This window comes from Hydra vulgaris, chromosome 03, assembly GCF_038396675.1.
Source record: "Hydra vulgaris chromosome 03, alternate assembly HydraT2T_AEP".
In the NCBI taxonomy this organism is placed as follows: Eukaryota; Metazoa; Cnidaria; class Hydrozoa; order Anthoathecata; family Hydridae; genus Hydra; species Hydra vulgaris.
The window spans coordinates 16,525,902-16,544,675 of record NC_088922.1 but is presented as its reverse complement, the minus strand read 5'-3'; the positions used below and the strand labels follow the sequence as shown (position 1 = coordinate 16,544,675).

At 29.3% G+C, this 18,774-nt stretch overlaps 1 protein-coding gene across 1 annotated transcript in view; it reads left to right on the top strand.

The window, feature by feature from the left end:
• The window catches only part of LOC124808994 (uncharacterized), a 45,210-nt gene that overhangs the window by 15,720 nt on the left and 10,716 nt on the right, over positions 1-18,774 (top strand). Inside the window, exon 3 of the mRNA XM_065792485.1 lies at positions 4,091-4,262. Within this exon, the coding sequence (XP_065648557.1) occupies positions 4,091-4,262 (172 nt within the window). The remainder of the gene's footprint in view (positions 1-4,090; positions 4,263-18,774) is intronic.

Genomic DNA, 18,774 nt, shown 5'->3' with positions numbered 1-18,774 from the left:
GCGCAATCATTACTATTGCAAGGTTATAGTGAGTTATCACTCACTATAACCTTCTTGGAGATTAATATCACATAAAAGAACTCTAGAATAAATGTATATCAAAGCTGCAGCACTTTTTAAGAATTACACAGCAGCATATAAGGTGAAGTTTAAAATTGTAAAAACTATATAATAGTTTTTTATTCAAAATGGTTTTGAAAATATTTTTTAAGGGCTCCGAATTAACAGTAAAACTCGTAAATAAAAATTAAAAAAAATTCATGTAATGGCCTAAAAATTATTTTAAGATTTAAAAAAAAAAAGTTGAAATTTTGAAATATTTTTAAAATACCAGGAATAGACAGGCAATCTGCAAACATTGAAAAATAAAAGTTGAGCGGCAAAGATTAACCAATGAGGAATTTTTTATTTATTTAAATGCAGTTTATAAAGTAATTATTGAAAAAAAATCAGAAATGTTTGGTAAAGAAAAAACGCTGGAACTTCTTCAAAAGAACAAAAAGAATATTTTAGACTTTATGAAAGTGAAAAGAAGTAGTTTAAAAGAAATCATATCAAAACTTGAAACGAGAGATGATGGGATGGATTTTTTATTATTAGCATTATGATTAGCTCATTCATACGAGTTTCTTCCACATTGAGGACATTAATTACCAAGAAACAACGCAAGAGCAACGAATCTCATTCATGCGTTTATGACAAAGCCAAACTTGAAACTCTTCGAGAAGTAGATTCAATAAAAATTAAAAGGAAAAAATTTTATTCAATTAAAATGGACAAGCAAAAGAAATGATAGATATTTAAACATCAATGTACAGCACTTAGCAGAAGATTTTAACTTGAGATTGGTTCTCATTGCTGGTTTTTGTGATGCTCAAAGAACATTGGATTTAGTATTTAGAAGACTTGAAAAGTTTCAAATTGAATCTACAAACTGGCATAGTTGCAGCACTAAATGGTGTGCTGGTGTTATGACGAAGTTTGACAAACACTATATATAATTAATCAATTATGCTATTCACATGCAATCCACTTAGCTTTTACTGGTGTATTATATAAACATAGAGAAATGGTTGAAGCTAAGGCCGAAGTAAATGTTTTAAGTAAGAAAGCAGAAGATAAAGATGAAGACCAATATGGCGGTTATAAAGAGCATCACAGAGGCGGATTCAGCTGTTTTTGGTCTTTGAGCTTACTTTCAGACATGGTGCAAAGTTTGAACACCCCTCAACTTGAGGGGGTTGCAAATTTTATATGGTCATAATTTGTGATCGCTGTGAGATTATACAATGAAACTTACAACTTATCAATAAATATAAGCCAAGTTGAGGATAATGCAAAAAATATTTGTTTAGAACAAGAAAAATATTTTATGAACTTGTTGCTCTCACTATTAATGACGACGAAAATATTTTTGGGCTTTTTTATCCGAGGTCAGCATTTTTTAACAAAAATTTTTATTTGGCATAAGTATAAACATATAAATGTTTGGAGTTCCCTCCATGTCTGGAAAATCTCAGAGACCAAAAAATGCTGGATTCACCCCTGTATCATCTTATAAGATGATACATACACAAGATGAAACATAGTTATAACTATGTTTGCAACCAAGAACATTCTATTCCTATTTCGGTTGACAATTACAAGCAATCAATTTCACAAATCAGAAAATTTTCAAGTTCCTTTAAAAATTTCAAGTAAAAAATACCATTCTCCAAAATTTCAAACCAAAAGAAAAAAAAGAATTAAATTTAGTTCTTGACTGCAAAACAAAACGGAATATTAAAGAAGAAATTATTGGTAGATTTCTAGCAGTAAAAGAATGTACAGTTTTAGCATTAAATGGTATTGGTTCAATTATATTTGAAATGACGCTCAACATCCTAAACTTTTAGAATTTTACAAAGGCTTGGGACCAACTTCTCTTGTAGTAGAAAGTTTAGAGCGATGAGATTTATTACCTAGCTAATTTATTACCTAGTAAAGGTATGTTTGAGTTTTTGTTAAATGAACTGAAAAATTTAAACTCTTAAATAAGTTTGTAATTTTAAGACAATCAAATTTGAGAAAGAAGATAAGTAAAAAATCAGAAGCAATTCTTTTACTGTACTTGCACAATCCACAAATATTTTCAGTTCAACAAGAAAAAATGTGCTTTCTATAGCTTCAAAAACTGAAATTGTTAAATCATCTGAAAAGCTATTGTCGTTGAATGTTTTTTCTAGTTCTAATGTATCCGAATAAGTTGAGGAGAAAATTGAAGAAACTACTCAGCAGGGTAATGATTTTTTTAAAAAGGTCATGGAAAAATAAATTAGGTTTCTTAGAAATTTTTGGTTTTGAAATCAGTTAAAAACTTGTTGCTTGAAAAGTGTGGTTATTAGATTCAAGAGATGAAATATTCTTCTATAGTAGTACTTTTCTTCTTATACATAAGTATTATTAATAGTCTTATCTTCGGGAGAGAAAATAACATCAAATCAGTTGAGAAATATTCAACTTTGTTAATGACACTACTAAAGATTTTACAAAAGTCTATCGAAACTTAAAAACTAAAAACTTCAATAAAATACAGTTATCTAAGATTAATAAACTTTACCATAAGACAATACATAATTGCAAAAATATCGTACAATGAAAAAATATATCTGTTTTTACAAAAGTTGTTATTTGTAACCTCATTAGTGGTTTTTTAGTAAAAAAGGTAAAAAAAAATTACAATTGCATATTGAAAATACATACTACAACTTAGAATAAAGGAAAACTATGAAGTTGCAGGAGGCTTCAATTTAAACTGACAAAGAAATAAAAAGTTTCATCTTTGCATAAATCTAACAGTTTAAAACGGTGGTAAAAAAAAGAGATGCCATTTATTAGTTCAAAAAGTAACGAATGGCATCTTTTTTTCTTCCAATAGCAATTTAAGTCATGAAAAGAATGCTCCTCATAAAAGAATTAAAGCAACTTTTTGAAATCATTGTCTAAACCACATAAAGGAGAATAAGCAATTAGCACAAATCAAAGAAAAAAGGCAAATAGTTTGGGTTATTTTAAGAGTGATAAAAAGCAAAGAAAAAGGTAATAGAGTAAAGCGGTGAAAAACAAAAGTACACAAAAAAAATGTTCATAGAATTCAAACACAGTTTTGTGACAATTAGGTAAATTGGTTTGTGTTTTCAATGAGAAAATAGATTTGGTGATTTTTTTGGCAAAAAAACACACACAAAAAAATAAAAAATAACTAGATTTTGAGAGATTTTGCTATTAGTCACTTATCCGCCTAGGAAATAACATTGTAATAGTTTATATTTATGCCATATACACTTTTTAAATAAAGACTGGTGTGCTTAGATTTTTTGCTTGCCCCAAGACTTTTCCTCAGAGGCTTCCTTTAAGACAGTTAATAGATGCAGTTTGCATCTCTGTCTAAGATAAATATTTTAATTTAAACATTATCTCCAACCTTTAATCAACTAAAAGACTCAAGGCAGCAGAGTATTTATAATTATCCTTTGTTAGCTTAAGCATAAAAAAGTCCAATAATCACACACAGCAGGTTAACTTTTTGCAATTTGAAAATGGAGAAAATTTAAAAATATTAGTATTATTATTTATAAGGAGGTAGCTCAATAGCCCAAGTTAGTAGTAAGCTCAATAGCCCAAGTTAGTATGTAAGCTCAATAGCACAAGTTAGTAGTAAGCTCAATAGTCCAAGTTAGTAGTAAGCCCAATAGCCCAAGTTAGTATGTAAGCTCAATAGTCCAAGTTAGTAGTAAGCTCAATAACCCAAGTTAGTATGTAAGCTCAATAGTCCAAGTTAGTAGTAAGCTCAATAGCCCAAGTTAGTATCTAAGCTCAATAGCCCAAGTTAGTATGTAAGCTCAATAGCCCAAGTTAGTATGTAAGCTCAATTGCCCAAGTTAAATTGTTTTTTTGTTTTTTTTATCTAATTATAATTAGTTAAATTATTTACAAAAGAAATTTAAAAAAATTTATTTCATTAATTTATGTGAAATAGATAAAGCAAGTTATACAAAAAAAAATTTAATTTTAAGCTTATGTGTTACATGTATATTATTTGTATTTTTAGGCACTTGCCTTTTTGGTTGTTAACAATATTGGCTTGTTGATTGTAGTTGGATTTGCAGCATATTTTGGATTTATTTTGTGGGTAATAGTCTCATCACCATTAAATGAAAATTCTTGTGTTACACAATTTCAAGCATGTACTTGTTTTAATGGAAAGATCAAACTCTTTAAATGTAAGTTTTTACAGTTAAATAAAATTATAAAAAAAAGAGTATTTTTATTAAAATTACATAAATAAAATTTATGTTTTATCAACTATCAACCGTGTGTCGTAGTAACTGATTTTCAATTTGTTAATTTAAGTACAGTAATTTTTTGCATTATTTAGTCTGGTGTAAAGTTGCTGACAAACACTTTTTACTTTGACATTGAGTCTTTGATATATTATTGTTGTTAAAGGGTTTTCCAAAATTAACACAAGATTTAAATTACATAGAAAATACAGTACAAATATACTAATCACTGTTATTTATTAGGGCGGTTTTTGAAAAAACATTTAAAAAAAATGTCTGTTTTCACTGTACTGGGTTATTAAACTGAGTTTAAAAAGTTAGTGCAAAAGTTATATTTAGAGGTTTCTCAAAACCATTTAACATTTGACACACGCTTAAAAATAGTGTTAAGTCTTACGCCACATTGTGCGTAGAGTTCATCATTGAGTATTAACGCCAGCTATACTATGCGACTCTAATAGCAAATGCATTTTTAAGGTCACATAAAAAAATGACATTAAAGTCACATTTAGCTTTTAGTGCGACACTTTGGTTGAAGCTTTTGCAACACATTTAGTTTCATTTAATTCGTAACGTAAAAAAAATTCAACGCTATATAGTTTGTACACTAACCTTTTTTTAGAACATATAAAGGCATTTTGATGTTTTTGAAGTTTACTTATGTGTGATTTATTCCCTTCATTTAAGTCTCCAAGTAGTATGATAATAAAAAACTAATTAAAATAAAAAGTTTGATTACATTCTCGTTCAGATAAAGGAGGCAACTCTAATACAGTATTTCTTTTAAATACAAACTACGTGAATTTTAGGTAAGACTAAAAACATCAGGTCGAAAAAATTTTTTAAAGTCAAGTCAAAAGTAGACAATATAACAAAAATTAAGAAAAAGTATTTAAAATACCTAATATTGTTTAGTTTCATGTTATATTTATGACATTATTTTTTTCAAAAAAGTATTAACAATAATTCCTTGGCTGCTTATTCAAATCAAAAAAGTGAAAACCAAAAAAAGACCAAAAAGTATACCAAAAAGTGTACCAAAAAGTGTACCAAAAAGTGTACCAAAAAGTGTACCAAAAAGTATACCAAAAAAAGTACCAAAAAGTGTACCAAAAAGTGTACCAAAAATCAATACACACTAAAAAGTTCTAAAGGATAATTTACATTAAACACATGATAGTAGGATAGCAGCCACTCAAAAGCAAAACTGATACTCAGTACGGCTTCCAACTTTATAGTAGTGTTATCAATTTTAACACATAAATCCATTTTTATGTAAAGCATCAAGTTTGGAGATTACTCCATGTCTGAAAGTTACCTCAAACACAGGGCAATGCTGAAAATTGGCGCCCCTCATGTTTCCAATTACGTATCCATTATGGTTCATGCAGATGGCATGCTGATGGTCAATCAGATCCAATAATCAACAACTATTTATAAATTATAATTTGATCTTTCTAGCTTTAACTGAAGCAAATTTATCTATTATGTCGTCAAAGTCTGTTGATTCTAGAGATTCTCTTTCGACACTAAGGATTACCAAATTAACAAGACGTTGTTAATTGAAGCTCAGACATATGAAAGAATAAGCTTGAACTTGCTGAAGGTTCGCAACTGACTATTGACACTCCAATTGTGAGCAAAATTTGTAATGCAATGCATAAGTTTGGAAAACGTCATTTCCGTATGACAAAATAAATGAAAGTAAATCCAGCGGAATTGTTGGTATTGGACCCCCACGAGATTTAAGCTGCATCTGACAGTCTGCAATTTTAGTGAATAATTCTGCTTCACTGATATCTGTACTGTAAAAATTTCCCAGATCCAAACAATGTCTCTGCAAACTTTCTTGATTTTCATCACCATCCCTCTTTAGTAATACTCTCAAATCGAGCAGGAATCCAAATTTTTCATTGAGATTATTTAATCGTCTAAAGCGAGTTGTTAGTTCTTGTTGAAAACGGTCCAATATCATTTTCAAAACTCTGCTAACTTCATCTTCAGCAGAGAGGCCGCTATCTCCAGCTCTTTCACCTGGCATTATTCGCCGTCGCCTGACTCTCTTTTCAGCTTAAATTCCCCATTCCATACATCTGACCTTGTTATACTCAATTGCATTTTGGCACAAATGATCACGAAATTCTTTGAGATAATTTTCCAACATTTTCATATCAGATCCTGCATCTTTAAAGTTCATCGTGGGATCTTGTAGTCGTTTGACTGTTAGCCACTATTGGCTCTGGATCTGAGTTGTGAATTCATTCATTTTTATTGTTTTTTCCCTTTTTTGGCGCCCCATCCAGAGTGGCGCCCGGGGCAACTGCCCACCTTCCCTCCCCTTGCTATGCCTCTGCTCAAAAATTCCATCGTTAATTTACGGATCTGATCTTATTACCTCTCCCACGGAAAAAACAGAACTATTTGCTCTCTCTAAACTGGTATTCGGTAAAATGCGAACTACAAACCACAAATTGCATACCAGTAAAATGCAAACTTTTTTGCAAACCATGATTTATTTGGTGGTTGATACTGTAATATTTTATTTTCTGTTTGCCGTTAAATTCTTTGTTTTTTAATATATTTTGAGGGATTCAACCAGGAGCATATATTTAAAAAAAAAACAACAGGAAATTAGTAAAAGTTAGCTTTATACAATATGAAAAAAAGAAGACTTCGAAGAAAATAACAGATACTGTGATAAGTGTTATTGTTTGCATTGTATATAAATTTTATTTTTAATTGGGTCAGAAGGAACGAATTATGTATATAACCATTATATTTTGTTTGGATATATCGCTTATTATGCTCTTAGGTGTTCAGAATTTTATTCAGTGGAAATTTATTACAGCGTGTGAACAACAAAAAACAGCAAATGCGCACTTATTGTTACAAGTTATTTTGGCTATGAGTATAGTAATAAAGTTTGCCTGCTTTATGTAACAATATGATGATTCTAGTAAATTTTCAGAGTGAATCCAGTTTTTGGTATTTGTAGCAAAACTTCATTGTACATACATTGTAAAGCACCAAAATGTTTTATTAACTAACAATGTAGTAGTGAAGATTTAAGCGAGTATGTTAAAGAAGATTGCAATAAAGTAAAAAATGCGCTTTCTCCCACTAATAACATACGAAGAGTTTATAAATTGTTGTCTAAAATAAAGTATAGCATGCTTTGACAAAGCTTGATATACTGGTCCTCTCCATAAGCTCTTTTCTTAAGGTATACAAGTTGTTCTCGATTGACAGCACTCTTCTTCATTTCCTGTAACGTCAGGGGTTTCTCAAGGTTCAATCCTTAGCACTATACTTTTCTTAATTTAAAAAAACGATCAACCAGAAATTCAGCATTGTTCGCTGATGAAACTACCATTTATTCCTACCTTTATAAAAAGACAACACTCTCTTATTGCTTCGAGGGGACATTTGAGCTTAGAACTTCAGCAACAGCATGGGGCGCTCAGTGGCTGGTAAACTTCAATTCACATAAAACTCAATTTATTACTGCTTAAAAAGATTGGGTTTTGGTTTGAATATATATGTAAAAATGATTAAAATTTAAAAAAATATTTTATCATTGAACAAAATTATCGAAATTTAGATGGATTTATTCATTATTAACATCTTTGTTAAAAATAACATTGTGTCGAATCGTAGGGTTCAAGAGCATTTCAAAAAATATGAATGAGATTCAAAGTTACCGGAAAACCTTGTTGACGGTTGTGTGCTTGAATTACGAGTGTATAAACACAGCAACCAAGTACGTCGGAAAGGTGACAACCTGCTCAAAATTTCTGAAGGAAGAATTACACATTGGCAAATCTTTTGTTGGTATGAACAGTTAACCAGACATTTTATGATATCAAATTGATTGCGTCCTTCATGCAGCTATTTGAAAAGAGTGCTGGATGATTATGTAACAAAATTAGTAAGCAGCCTAAAGGTAAGAATCAGCAAGAAAGATTCATGGGTCATAGAATGTCAAAACTACTTCTTAAAAAACCGTGTGGTGTGATACTAGCAGTTTAGTTATTGGCACAGCTCTGGAAGTTGCTAAAGAAATGGTCGAAGTTTTTTCGTGGCTGAAGAAACAAGATAATACGGCTCATATTTATCTTGCAGAGTTAGAAGCTGTGATCAGAGAACTCAATCGAGCAATAAATTGGGTTTTGAACTTGTTAGCTTAATGAGAGATTCTGCGACAGCTGTTGGTTGGTTAAATTCTTTAATCATTGGGGACTAGTAGTTTAAAAAAAAAAATTAAAATGCAAATACACACGAGAAGCCAAGTTTGGGGCAAATATTAAAAAAAAAACAATTAAAAAAAAAAGTCCAAAAATGTTAACATTTACCTTGTGGTCAAGCGGCAAAATATTAAGATTTACCTTGCGCTCAAAGCCATAATTATTTGGGAACTATTTGGCACATTTTTTTGGGTGTTTTGCTGATTTAACATAAGGTAAATTATTTTATTTAATATTTTTGGATTTTTTTTTTTGTAGTCTCATTTTTTGTATTTTTGCCCCAAAATTTGGCTTTTTGTGTATTCGTGTTTTGAAATTAAAAAAAAAAATCACCTAATAAGTACAAACCCATTCAAGTTCCTAGTCTTGGAAAACCACTTGTCCAACGCCTGCTATCTTTAATTGAAGATCTTGTAAAAGAATGTAGTTTAATGAAGAAAATTTATCTCGTGACACTAATGGCAGTTAATGTTACGTCAACTTATGTAAAGTTTTTCAAATTCTTTATAACTTTGGAGTTAATCGAACATTTTATCCGATAAAGCAAACATAGACTTAAAAGAAAGTAACCAGAAAACACGTATAGTCATTTGTAAAAAATATTGTAAAAGATGGCTATTGGTATATCCCGTGCATATTTGATGGGAGGAAAGTCTTGATATTGAAAACAGTTGGTATTGTCTAGCAATTGAGAAGCAATTGCTAGACAATACCAACTGCAATTGAGAATAGAAGAAATATTCCTTAGAACTCGTGCGTAAATAATGCGCTGAATAGGGAGTTTCTGTCATCATTCTTCGTACTTGCAAGCCATTTGAAAATAGAATTGTTGAACGTCATCATCAAACATTTAATCATATGTCAGCCAGGAGCGTCAAAGATCCGTAAAAGATGGTGTATTGGTATTATGTGGCGCCAATAATAAATGGTAAAGAAACATCACTTCCCTATAGAGCTGTATTCTCCTATGAGTAGAAACTACGCACAGTTTTTGCCAAAACTAAAGACAAAATTCTCCATCGCTATACAAAGGAGGACAAGAAGTATTTATAAAACCTCAAACTCAAAATGTACGAGCAAATGGAGCAAAGGGGTTGTCTCGGATGTAGGAAGAGGAGTTTCAGTGGAAGTCAATGAATTTCCAAAAAACGTGTCAGACATCCACCCCACTCCCAAGTCACCTGATTTGAGCACAAATAAATTAGGTGAACCCACCATGGACTACATCAGGCAAATTGAAAAGAGTGCGGAAGTTTCCGAAAAAGTTTGCAGAGTTTGTGAATTGTATATTTTTAATTGCACCAAAAGGAATATTGCAGGTGTGTTTTGTATATACCTATTATATTGTATTTGTATATATTGTATTGTTTTATATTATATAAACTGTAAAAAAAATCTGTAAAAAATGTATAACAAAAGAAAAAGTTCTGTATTTGTATCTCTTCTACAGATTTATATATTACAACGAAGGTTCATATAAAGGATATGATATTGAAAAACACAACATTTAAGGTACATTTTTTGTAAGGTGACATCCATAAAGTACATTTACAGTAAAACCTCTGAACCACTGATTTAAGAGTCTCTCTCTTCTTGTATGCACATATATGCTTTTAATCATCACTGTGTACTTACGCATTATTATAAAGTCAAACCCTAATCTTTTCCCCACGCATAAATTTTTAAAATGAATTATAAATATTTTTTTATTTATTTCGACATAACTCTGTTTCATAACAGAATATTGATTTTTTTTTAACTCACGAAATGCAATACTTTTGTTAATAAAAAAAGAAAAAAAGTTTTAGGAGAGATAAAGGAGGAGAGATAGTCAAACCTTGTACGTACTCGCTGTATTCCCCCCCCCCCTCCCTTCTCTATCCCTTTTGTACATATTTGTTGTTTATTTTCTTTTTACGATTTTCTCTTGATTGTAGATTAGTAATTGATCTTAAAATACTTGTAAATATTTGTATATAACTTTTAAGTGGTATAAAGTCATTGTATTTAGGGCTGGTATTGGGTTGAGTCTAGATCCAGACCCAACTTGACCCGTTAAGTCCGGGTCTGGGTCTCATTTTTCGAACCCAAAACCCACCAGACCCAGACCGGTCAGACCGTTAACCAAGTGGGTTGGTATGGATCTTAAAATGTCCAGACGCGTTATTCCATACTCGACTAACATTTTCTTAATTGATATGTTTTCATTATTATAATTTTCTTATATACTTTTTTCATTATATCTTATTTAATATTAGGAGTATGCCGATGGAAACAATGATTTCTAAAATATTCAAAAAGGTTTACAAACCAGATTATAAAACCTGATTTTATGCACTCTTTAAAAAAAGATTTTGTTAAGAAAAATAATTTTCAAGTTAAATAAAATTCGATTTGGGAATTGTCTTTAATAAATAAAAGAACTAAAAAACAGGTTTTATGGAGTGTTTTTTGTAACGAGAATTCTATCATTGTATTTTTATTTAATGGATTGCTTTTTGTTCTCTTTTCACAAAGAGACATCTCGCAAAAATTCACATCTACTGATGACTTTCGAAAAATATATAAACCCGATTGTTTAAAAAAATTCGTCTCATCGAAGAATCTTCTCATAAAAGCTTTATTTTTAGTTTCAAAAATTTTATTACATCAAAGAAAAAGACTAAAGAAGTACGTAAGTTATAAAAGGTTCAAAACCAATCTTTTTCTTTAGATACCTATTTTTTATTTCATTTGTTTTTTACAGATATAACATAGGTAGAAAACGCAAATGCTATCACTCCAATTATTGATATTGAACAGCTACTTTCATCTGAGTTGAGTGTATTACCTAAAACTAAAAAGAGAAAATGCATCTCAAAAGTTTGGGCATCTTATAAAAAGGTTTTAATCAATGGTCAACATAAAGCAAAGTGTAACTATTATTCTCATTCTTTATTAGCAAGACCTACAGATGGATCTAGTCACTTGGTCAAACATTTGAGGACTAAACACTCACAAGTTTTTTCCCCAATAAAAGATCGAATCTTTTTACAGAGTTATAAAGTAATAGTTGATGATATTTTGGAGTTAATAAGTTTCAAATTTAATCAAGAAACAAAAAGAAACGACTTGGACTGCAAAATAATACTTCACGAATACCCTTTTTCGATTTTTGAACATTGCGGTTTTAGAGAGTATAGTAAAAATCTACAACGTCTTTTTTAAAATGGTTATTCGACTTACAATTCAAATGATTGTTTGAAAGTCTTCGAGGATGAAAAGGAAAAATTAATTTCACGAGTGATTTTTGGTCGTTTATTCAAAATAAAGCATATATTGCTCTTACCTGCCACTATATCAATAATAATTGGAGACTAAAAAAGCATATACTTAATTTTATTGATATTGATGCACCTCATACTGCAGCAACACTATACTTTCATACTACAACAGCGCTATATAAAACTTTACTTGAAAAGTTATACAAATGGAACGTTGATAAAAAAAATCATGTGTGTTGTTTTAGATAACTGTTCAGCAAATGACACAATGGTTAGAATTCTCAATGAGAAGTTTATTACTAAACTCGTCAGTGACGGTAATTTTTTTCATGTTAGATGTTCTGCGCATATCTTAAATTTGGTTGTTCAAAAAGCAATTGAAGGCATTAAGCATATAATAGTAAAAGTTTGAGAAAGCGTGAATATATTAAATTGTCAACTTTGAAATGGCAAGTTGCATTCCAAATACAAGCTCCTTGTAATGTTGTTTTAGATGTGAAAACAAGATAGAACTCTGATTATATAATGTTGGATACTGCATTGAAATTCAAAAATCCCTTTATTCGTCTAAAAGAAATTGGCTTAAGTTACACACATTCGCAAAAGAGGAGTGAACAAATGTTAAAGGTTGTTGTGATTATTTAAAAATTCTACGGAGTAACCTTACCTTATTAAATCGTCAACTTTGAAATGGCAAGTTGCATTCCAAATATAAGCTCCTTGTAATGTTGTTTTAGATGTGAAAACAAGATAGAACTCTAATTATATAATGTTGGATACTGCATTGAAATTCAAAAATCCCTTTATTTGTCTAAAAGAAGTTACGGAGTAACAAACCTTTTCTCTACAACAATAAATCCAACAGCAAACTGGGGAAATGGGAAGCAAAATGATGGTAAAATTTTTAAAATATTAAAAAATTAGTTCCGATATATTAGCGATTTTATCTGTGTTGGACCCGCGTTAAAAAATGATTAGCGTTGAGTTCTACTTTAGAGAAATTTATGATGCCACAATTGAACAGAAGTTACAAAATATTAATGAAACTTCTGCTTCTTTTTTATATTCAAAAAAGGATTGAGAAATTCAAAAAACATGTAGCCTTAAAAGAATCGAGAAATTCAAAAAACATGTAGCCTTGAAATCTTCTTCTTTTGAACTAAAAAATGAATTACGGTTGTACTTATATGAGCCATTGATTGTTGATAAAGAAAGATTAAACATACTGGAATGGTGGAAACATGTCAGAGTCAGATTTCCAGTTACACAATGTTTAGCAAGATATATTTTGTCGATTCCATTATCTACTGTTTCTTCTGAGTCAGTCTTTAGCACAGGTGGTAGAGATCTTGATAAATATCGTAGTTCTATGATTTTAAGCACACTGGAAGCCATTGTGTGCTCATAAGATTAGTTAAAATCTTCGTGGTATCTTAGTTTATAACCATTATTTTTAATTTCTAGGAAAAAAAAAATACTATTGACCTTTGTCAGTATGAAGACTTTTGCAAGATTTTGTTTGGAATTTACATAAAGTCTAACACATTTATTAATAATACTATTGCTATCTATCGATATTGTATACAATATATGTAAATGAAAACGTTAGAAAGTAATAACAGAAAATTTTTTTCGAAATAAATGGTTTTACGTAAAATCATTTATTTCGAAAAAAGTTTTTTGTTAATACTTTCTGACGTTTTCATTTACCGTCATCTTAAGTTATAACTTAATTTAAAAAAAAAATGCTAAAAGTCTTTGAACGTGGTTGGGTCCTTATTTTTAGCTACTATAATAGTTACATTATAGGAGGGGTTTTGTTACATGCATTGGTAATAAAAAAATTATATACATTGGTAATAAATAGGGCTTTTTGATTGTTGGCCTGTGAGTCTCAATTATTGACCAGAATCCTCATCTTCGGGTGTGAATTCTTTATTAGAAGGCCTACAACGAAAGAGTTCGCATAATCTTGGGTCTTACTATTCTAAGGCCTTCAGTTTAAGACCCACGTCTAATTAAAATTCTTTAATGCAGTTCTGTGACAAGACTATTAGAACTTCTTAGAGCATTTTAAACAAAAAATACGCAATTTTTTTTTTGACTAATAGGGTTGGGTCTGGACCCCGACTCATGACCAACCTTAATTGTATCTTTACCTTTAATGGTTGTACACGCTTGCTGATAAAAGTACGTTGGGGCGTAGTGATAAGCCAAATTTTATCTTTTTTTTGCCCCGGTCATTTAGATTTTATTTATATAACACGGCATTGTATTCTTTTTTTAAAATGATGAAATAAAAAATAAATAAATTGAACAGATATTGGAACGCTTTTGAGTTACCCCTTTTTCCATCACACCTGTGTACGTACTTTATGGAAGACCCCTAATAATAAATACATATTTTAATTTAATAAATATATACACTCTATTTTAATAAGTAAATACAGTTAATTCCCGGTAAGTCAAACACCAGTTAACTCAAACTTTTGTTATCTTGAACTGTTTTTTGTGTCCCTTAAAGTCGCCTAGCTGAATACAATTAAAGTTCTGCGGTCAAGTCAAACCTCGGATAACCAATCTTTGTTAAGTCGAACCATTTTTTTGTCCCCTTTCAGCAAATTTCTAAATAAAAATTATTTTTTAGAAGTCAATCCATATAAAACAAAAAATGACAGTAGCATAATACTTTCTATAACTTTTCTTTGAATTAAGATCTAAATAGACACAGTAGACACAAGACGTGTTTAAAACGTTTAAAACACGTGTTCAAACGTATAAGTACGTTTTATAAACGTCTAAAACATGTCTTGTACATTAGACATAATAATTTGTCAGCAAAACTGTTACAAAATAAATCATAAGTAAATGAAGTTAAAAAAGGAGTTATATCACAGTTTTAATAAATTTTATGATAACTAATTGCTAGCTTTTCGACGCAACTTTATTACCAAATTATTTTTATAAAATGTCAAAGATTTATCGATATTTATTTTATTTTATAAAGTCACATGGTTTATTTTAACATTTTTAGGTAAAACTATAATTACTATGATGCGTAATGATGCGTAAATACCTAATAATAATGAATAATAGCATAAGAATAAAATAATAACTTTAAAAATCATAACGTAAACAATAATAATAACATTAATAATAACTATAATAATAAAAATGGTATTAATAACATTTAAAATAATGGTATTAATAAAAATAATGGTATTATTTAATAATAATGATATTAATAAAAATAAAGGTAATAACAATAATAGCAATGATAATAATACAATGGTATATTTAAATATATCTATACTCAAACACGAATAATGATTTTTAATAAAGTGACTAAAAAAATGACTAAAAAAAAAAAAAGTCCTTAAAACTATTTCAGGGTAGTACTACCCCCCCCCCCAATATAACTTTTGTTCCTACAGGCCTCATATATATATATATATATATATATATATATATATATATATATATATATATATATATATATATATAATATATATATATATATATATATATATATATATATATATATATATATATATATATATATATATATATATATATATATATATATATATATATATATATATATAACTCAAAATATATGCATATATTAATAAATTTGCTTGCATAAAAAACAAATATTATCTAAAACAAAAAACACAATAGGAAGTAAAGCACAATGTAATTGAAAAAATATATATTGAACACAGAGTCTCATGTTTGTCAAATAATTGAATAAAATACCAAATCTACTTGCATAAAAAAGCAATTGTCCTTTTAAATTAAAAAATGATAGGAGTTTAAAAATATATCAATGTAAAAATTCATATGCAAAGTTTCATGTTAGTCAAAAAATTTCAATAAAATCTATTCACATAAAAAGCAAACATTGTTTAATGTGCAGTCTTCGTGTACCCAAACAGTATATACACAACAAGCTATCCAGTCAATTTGGGTACCATTGCACCATTTTCCTTGAAAAACTGGACAAAACCATTCCTCTTCATTGTTTACATTTTTTTGTTTAATTTCTTGTCATTGTTCTTTTCCAGTTTTTCTTCTCATTATTCCTTTTAAGTAAAGTTTTCTTCCTATATGGAGAACTAGTTATAATCTGAGATTTTCTTTTTTGTTATAGCGTTCAAAGTGAATTTCATGAGTTATGGATAACCTGATTTTATTATTATCACTCAAAGATGTCCTTGGATATTCATTTTCTATCAAATACCGATTAAATGGGACAATTCCAGTTGCTCTAAAACTTGAAGTAGCGTTTTCCATATTAGCAGCTCTTAAATATGCTTCATTAAAAATTTCTCCAAGATTTTTTGTTTTTATTTGTCTTCCTGAATGATTTCGCATCCATCTCATACATGATTGATTAAAAAAGGTTTTCAAAGGCTTAAAAAATCCACAGTCTAATGGTTGAAATTAATGATTTGTGTGTGGTGGTAGCAATAACAACAGCAATCCATTGTCACGAGCATAGTTTTATGCTCATAATAAGTTTTAAGCTTTTGGTATAAGAGCAATGACTGTCAAATATAATTAAAACTTTGTTGATCAAGGTGTATCGTACATGTTTAACAAAATGTTGTTTATATTCAAGTATTAACCCAATTATTCAGTATTAACCCAACCATTTTCTGAGCATCTTTGAATAGTTCCAACTGGAGCATTATCTGTGAGTAATAATTTCTTTTTTTTTTGGCGCTTAAATATCATCATAGGTGGTACATAATGACCAACAGAATTACATGCACATAAAATTGTCGTTGTACTTCTTTTTCCTCACTAGTCACTGATGAAAGATACTATTTTCTTGTAGATGAGATAACTTTTAATGGCTTATGGACGCATGACAACCCAGACTCATCACAATTAAAAATTTGATGTGGCTCAAAGTGATATTTATCTAACAAATTCTCTAAATAATTAAAATAGATTTCAATATTATTTTCGATCAAACCAAATACTCTGTTTATAGAAATTGCTTCTGGTTTTCTTAGTGATAAATCAGGATGGACTTTTTAAAAAGTCTCGCACAAAGTCTTCTTCTGCTAATTTACTATCTTTATTAAAAGGATTTGGAACTAAATTTTTTTTGCAGAACTAAAATACTATCAATCTAATATCCATCATTTAGAGATCATAAAATGAATTTTCTATATCTTTAATATACTTATTTAGATCTTGCTTTTGATTATCAGAAAGCACTTTTCTAAATCTTCCAAGTATATTAGTGTGTAAACTACTTTCAAGTGAAACCTTTTTAACACGCCGATGTAGTGAATCTTTTGGCACACTGAAGTTTTTACAAGCTTTTCTTAAAGAGATCTGCCTCAACTTTACTGTTGTAGTAGCATTTTTCATGTCATCTTTGTTCCAGTTAGCTTGATTAGTTTTTCTCTTGTAGTTTCTCATTTAAAAATGTTTGGTCACTACAAAGTTATGTTATATTCTTTTAAAGTTTTTTGGTCAACTACAAAGTTATGTTATATTCTTTTAAAGTTTCTAATAAAATTATGTTTCACTTTTGCATAAAATTCTTTCATAAAATGATGAAAGCAAGTTTATACACTTGCCATTGTAAACGTTTACTTTGACGATTTATAAAGTTTATTAACATGCTATTCTAAACGTTTACTTTGACGATCTTTTTCAGTGACCAGCGTTGTCGCACTTTCCCCGTAAATGAAAAGTTAAATAGTTCCTAAATATCTTTATAACAATATATTTTATAATAATTCTGACATAAAAAGAATAATGGCAGCTGAAAGATAACAAATAATTACAAACTCAATATTATGTTTGTTCTGCAATGCCGGATTAACCCGGGTTCCTGGGAGCCTAGGCGCCCAGCCCAAACAAATTAGGGTACCAGCAGGGCCCCCGATTTTAAACGTATATAATATTTTCTATATTATATGACTTGACATTCTAAATTATTTTCATTAATTTTTAATGAAATTAATTTCGATAATTTCTATTCAAGTTAATTTCATTAATTTCTCATGTAATTAAAAATAAAAACTCAAAACTTTTTGAAAAAAAGTTCGAACTGGAAAGTTCGAACTATATTAGAAAAAAGTTCGAACAAGTTCTTTTTTTCGAACAAGTTCTTCTTTTACTTACTTGAAAAATTGAAATAAACAGATTTAAGTTAAATACAAAACTGTTTACTTATTTATTAAGAAATGCGAATTGACTACATTTTGATTAGAATTTTTATTTTATTTGAGAACAAATAATATCACTAGGGTTGCCAGACGTCCCGGGAATTTCCCGGAATGTCTCGGATTCAAGCGTCTGTGTCCCGCGTCCTGGTTCAACCCTCCCCGTAACGTTAAATATCCCGAATCCGAAATTTCAAAATCATTCAAGTGTCATCAATTGTTCTAAATCTTCAAGCCACAACAAACTTGTGATGATTAAATATAAATAACACATTTCTTGAATACATACTTTATTAATAACTATAACTTTACTTATTTACTTTTTCGGATCTTGCAGTTGCACTGTCGCACGCCGAAAGCTGTATTAATTTGTTGTGACATGCGCATAAGTGCAGACAAAATGGAAATCTGTAATTTAGAGCTTCGCTAAATGGCGAACATCCTTTTTTCAACGGAAAAAGATGAAAAAGGAATTAAATCGTAAAGGAAAGAAAAAAGAAAAAGAAAAAATAATGGAAAGAAAATAATCAAAAGAAAACTAATAAGGAAAAAGTTGAAAAATAAAAGAAAAAAGGATAGTATGATGAAACAAAAGATATTTAAGAAAAATAGATGATTATCGAAGAAAAAAACAAAAGTTTGAGAAAAGAATTTAAAATATATATCTATATTCGAATTAAAACTACTTTTTACGATTTTTGTAAACTATTTGTTGTTGTTGTAATTAACATTTCAGGAAATTTCAGGAAATAAT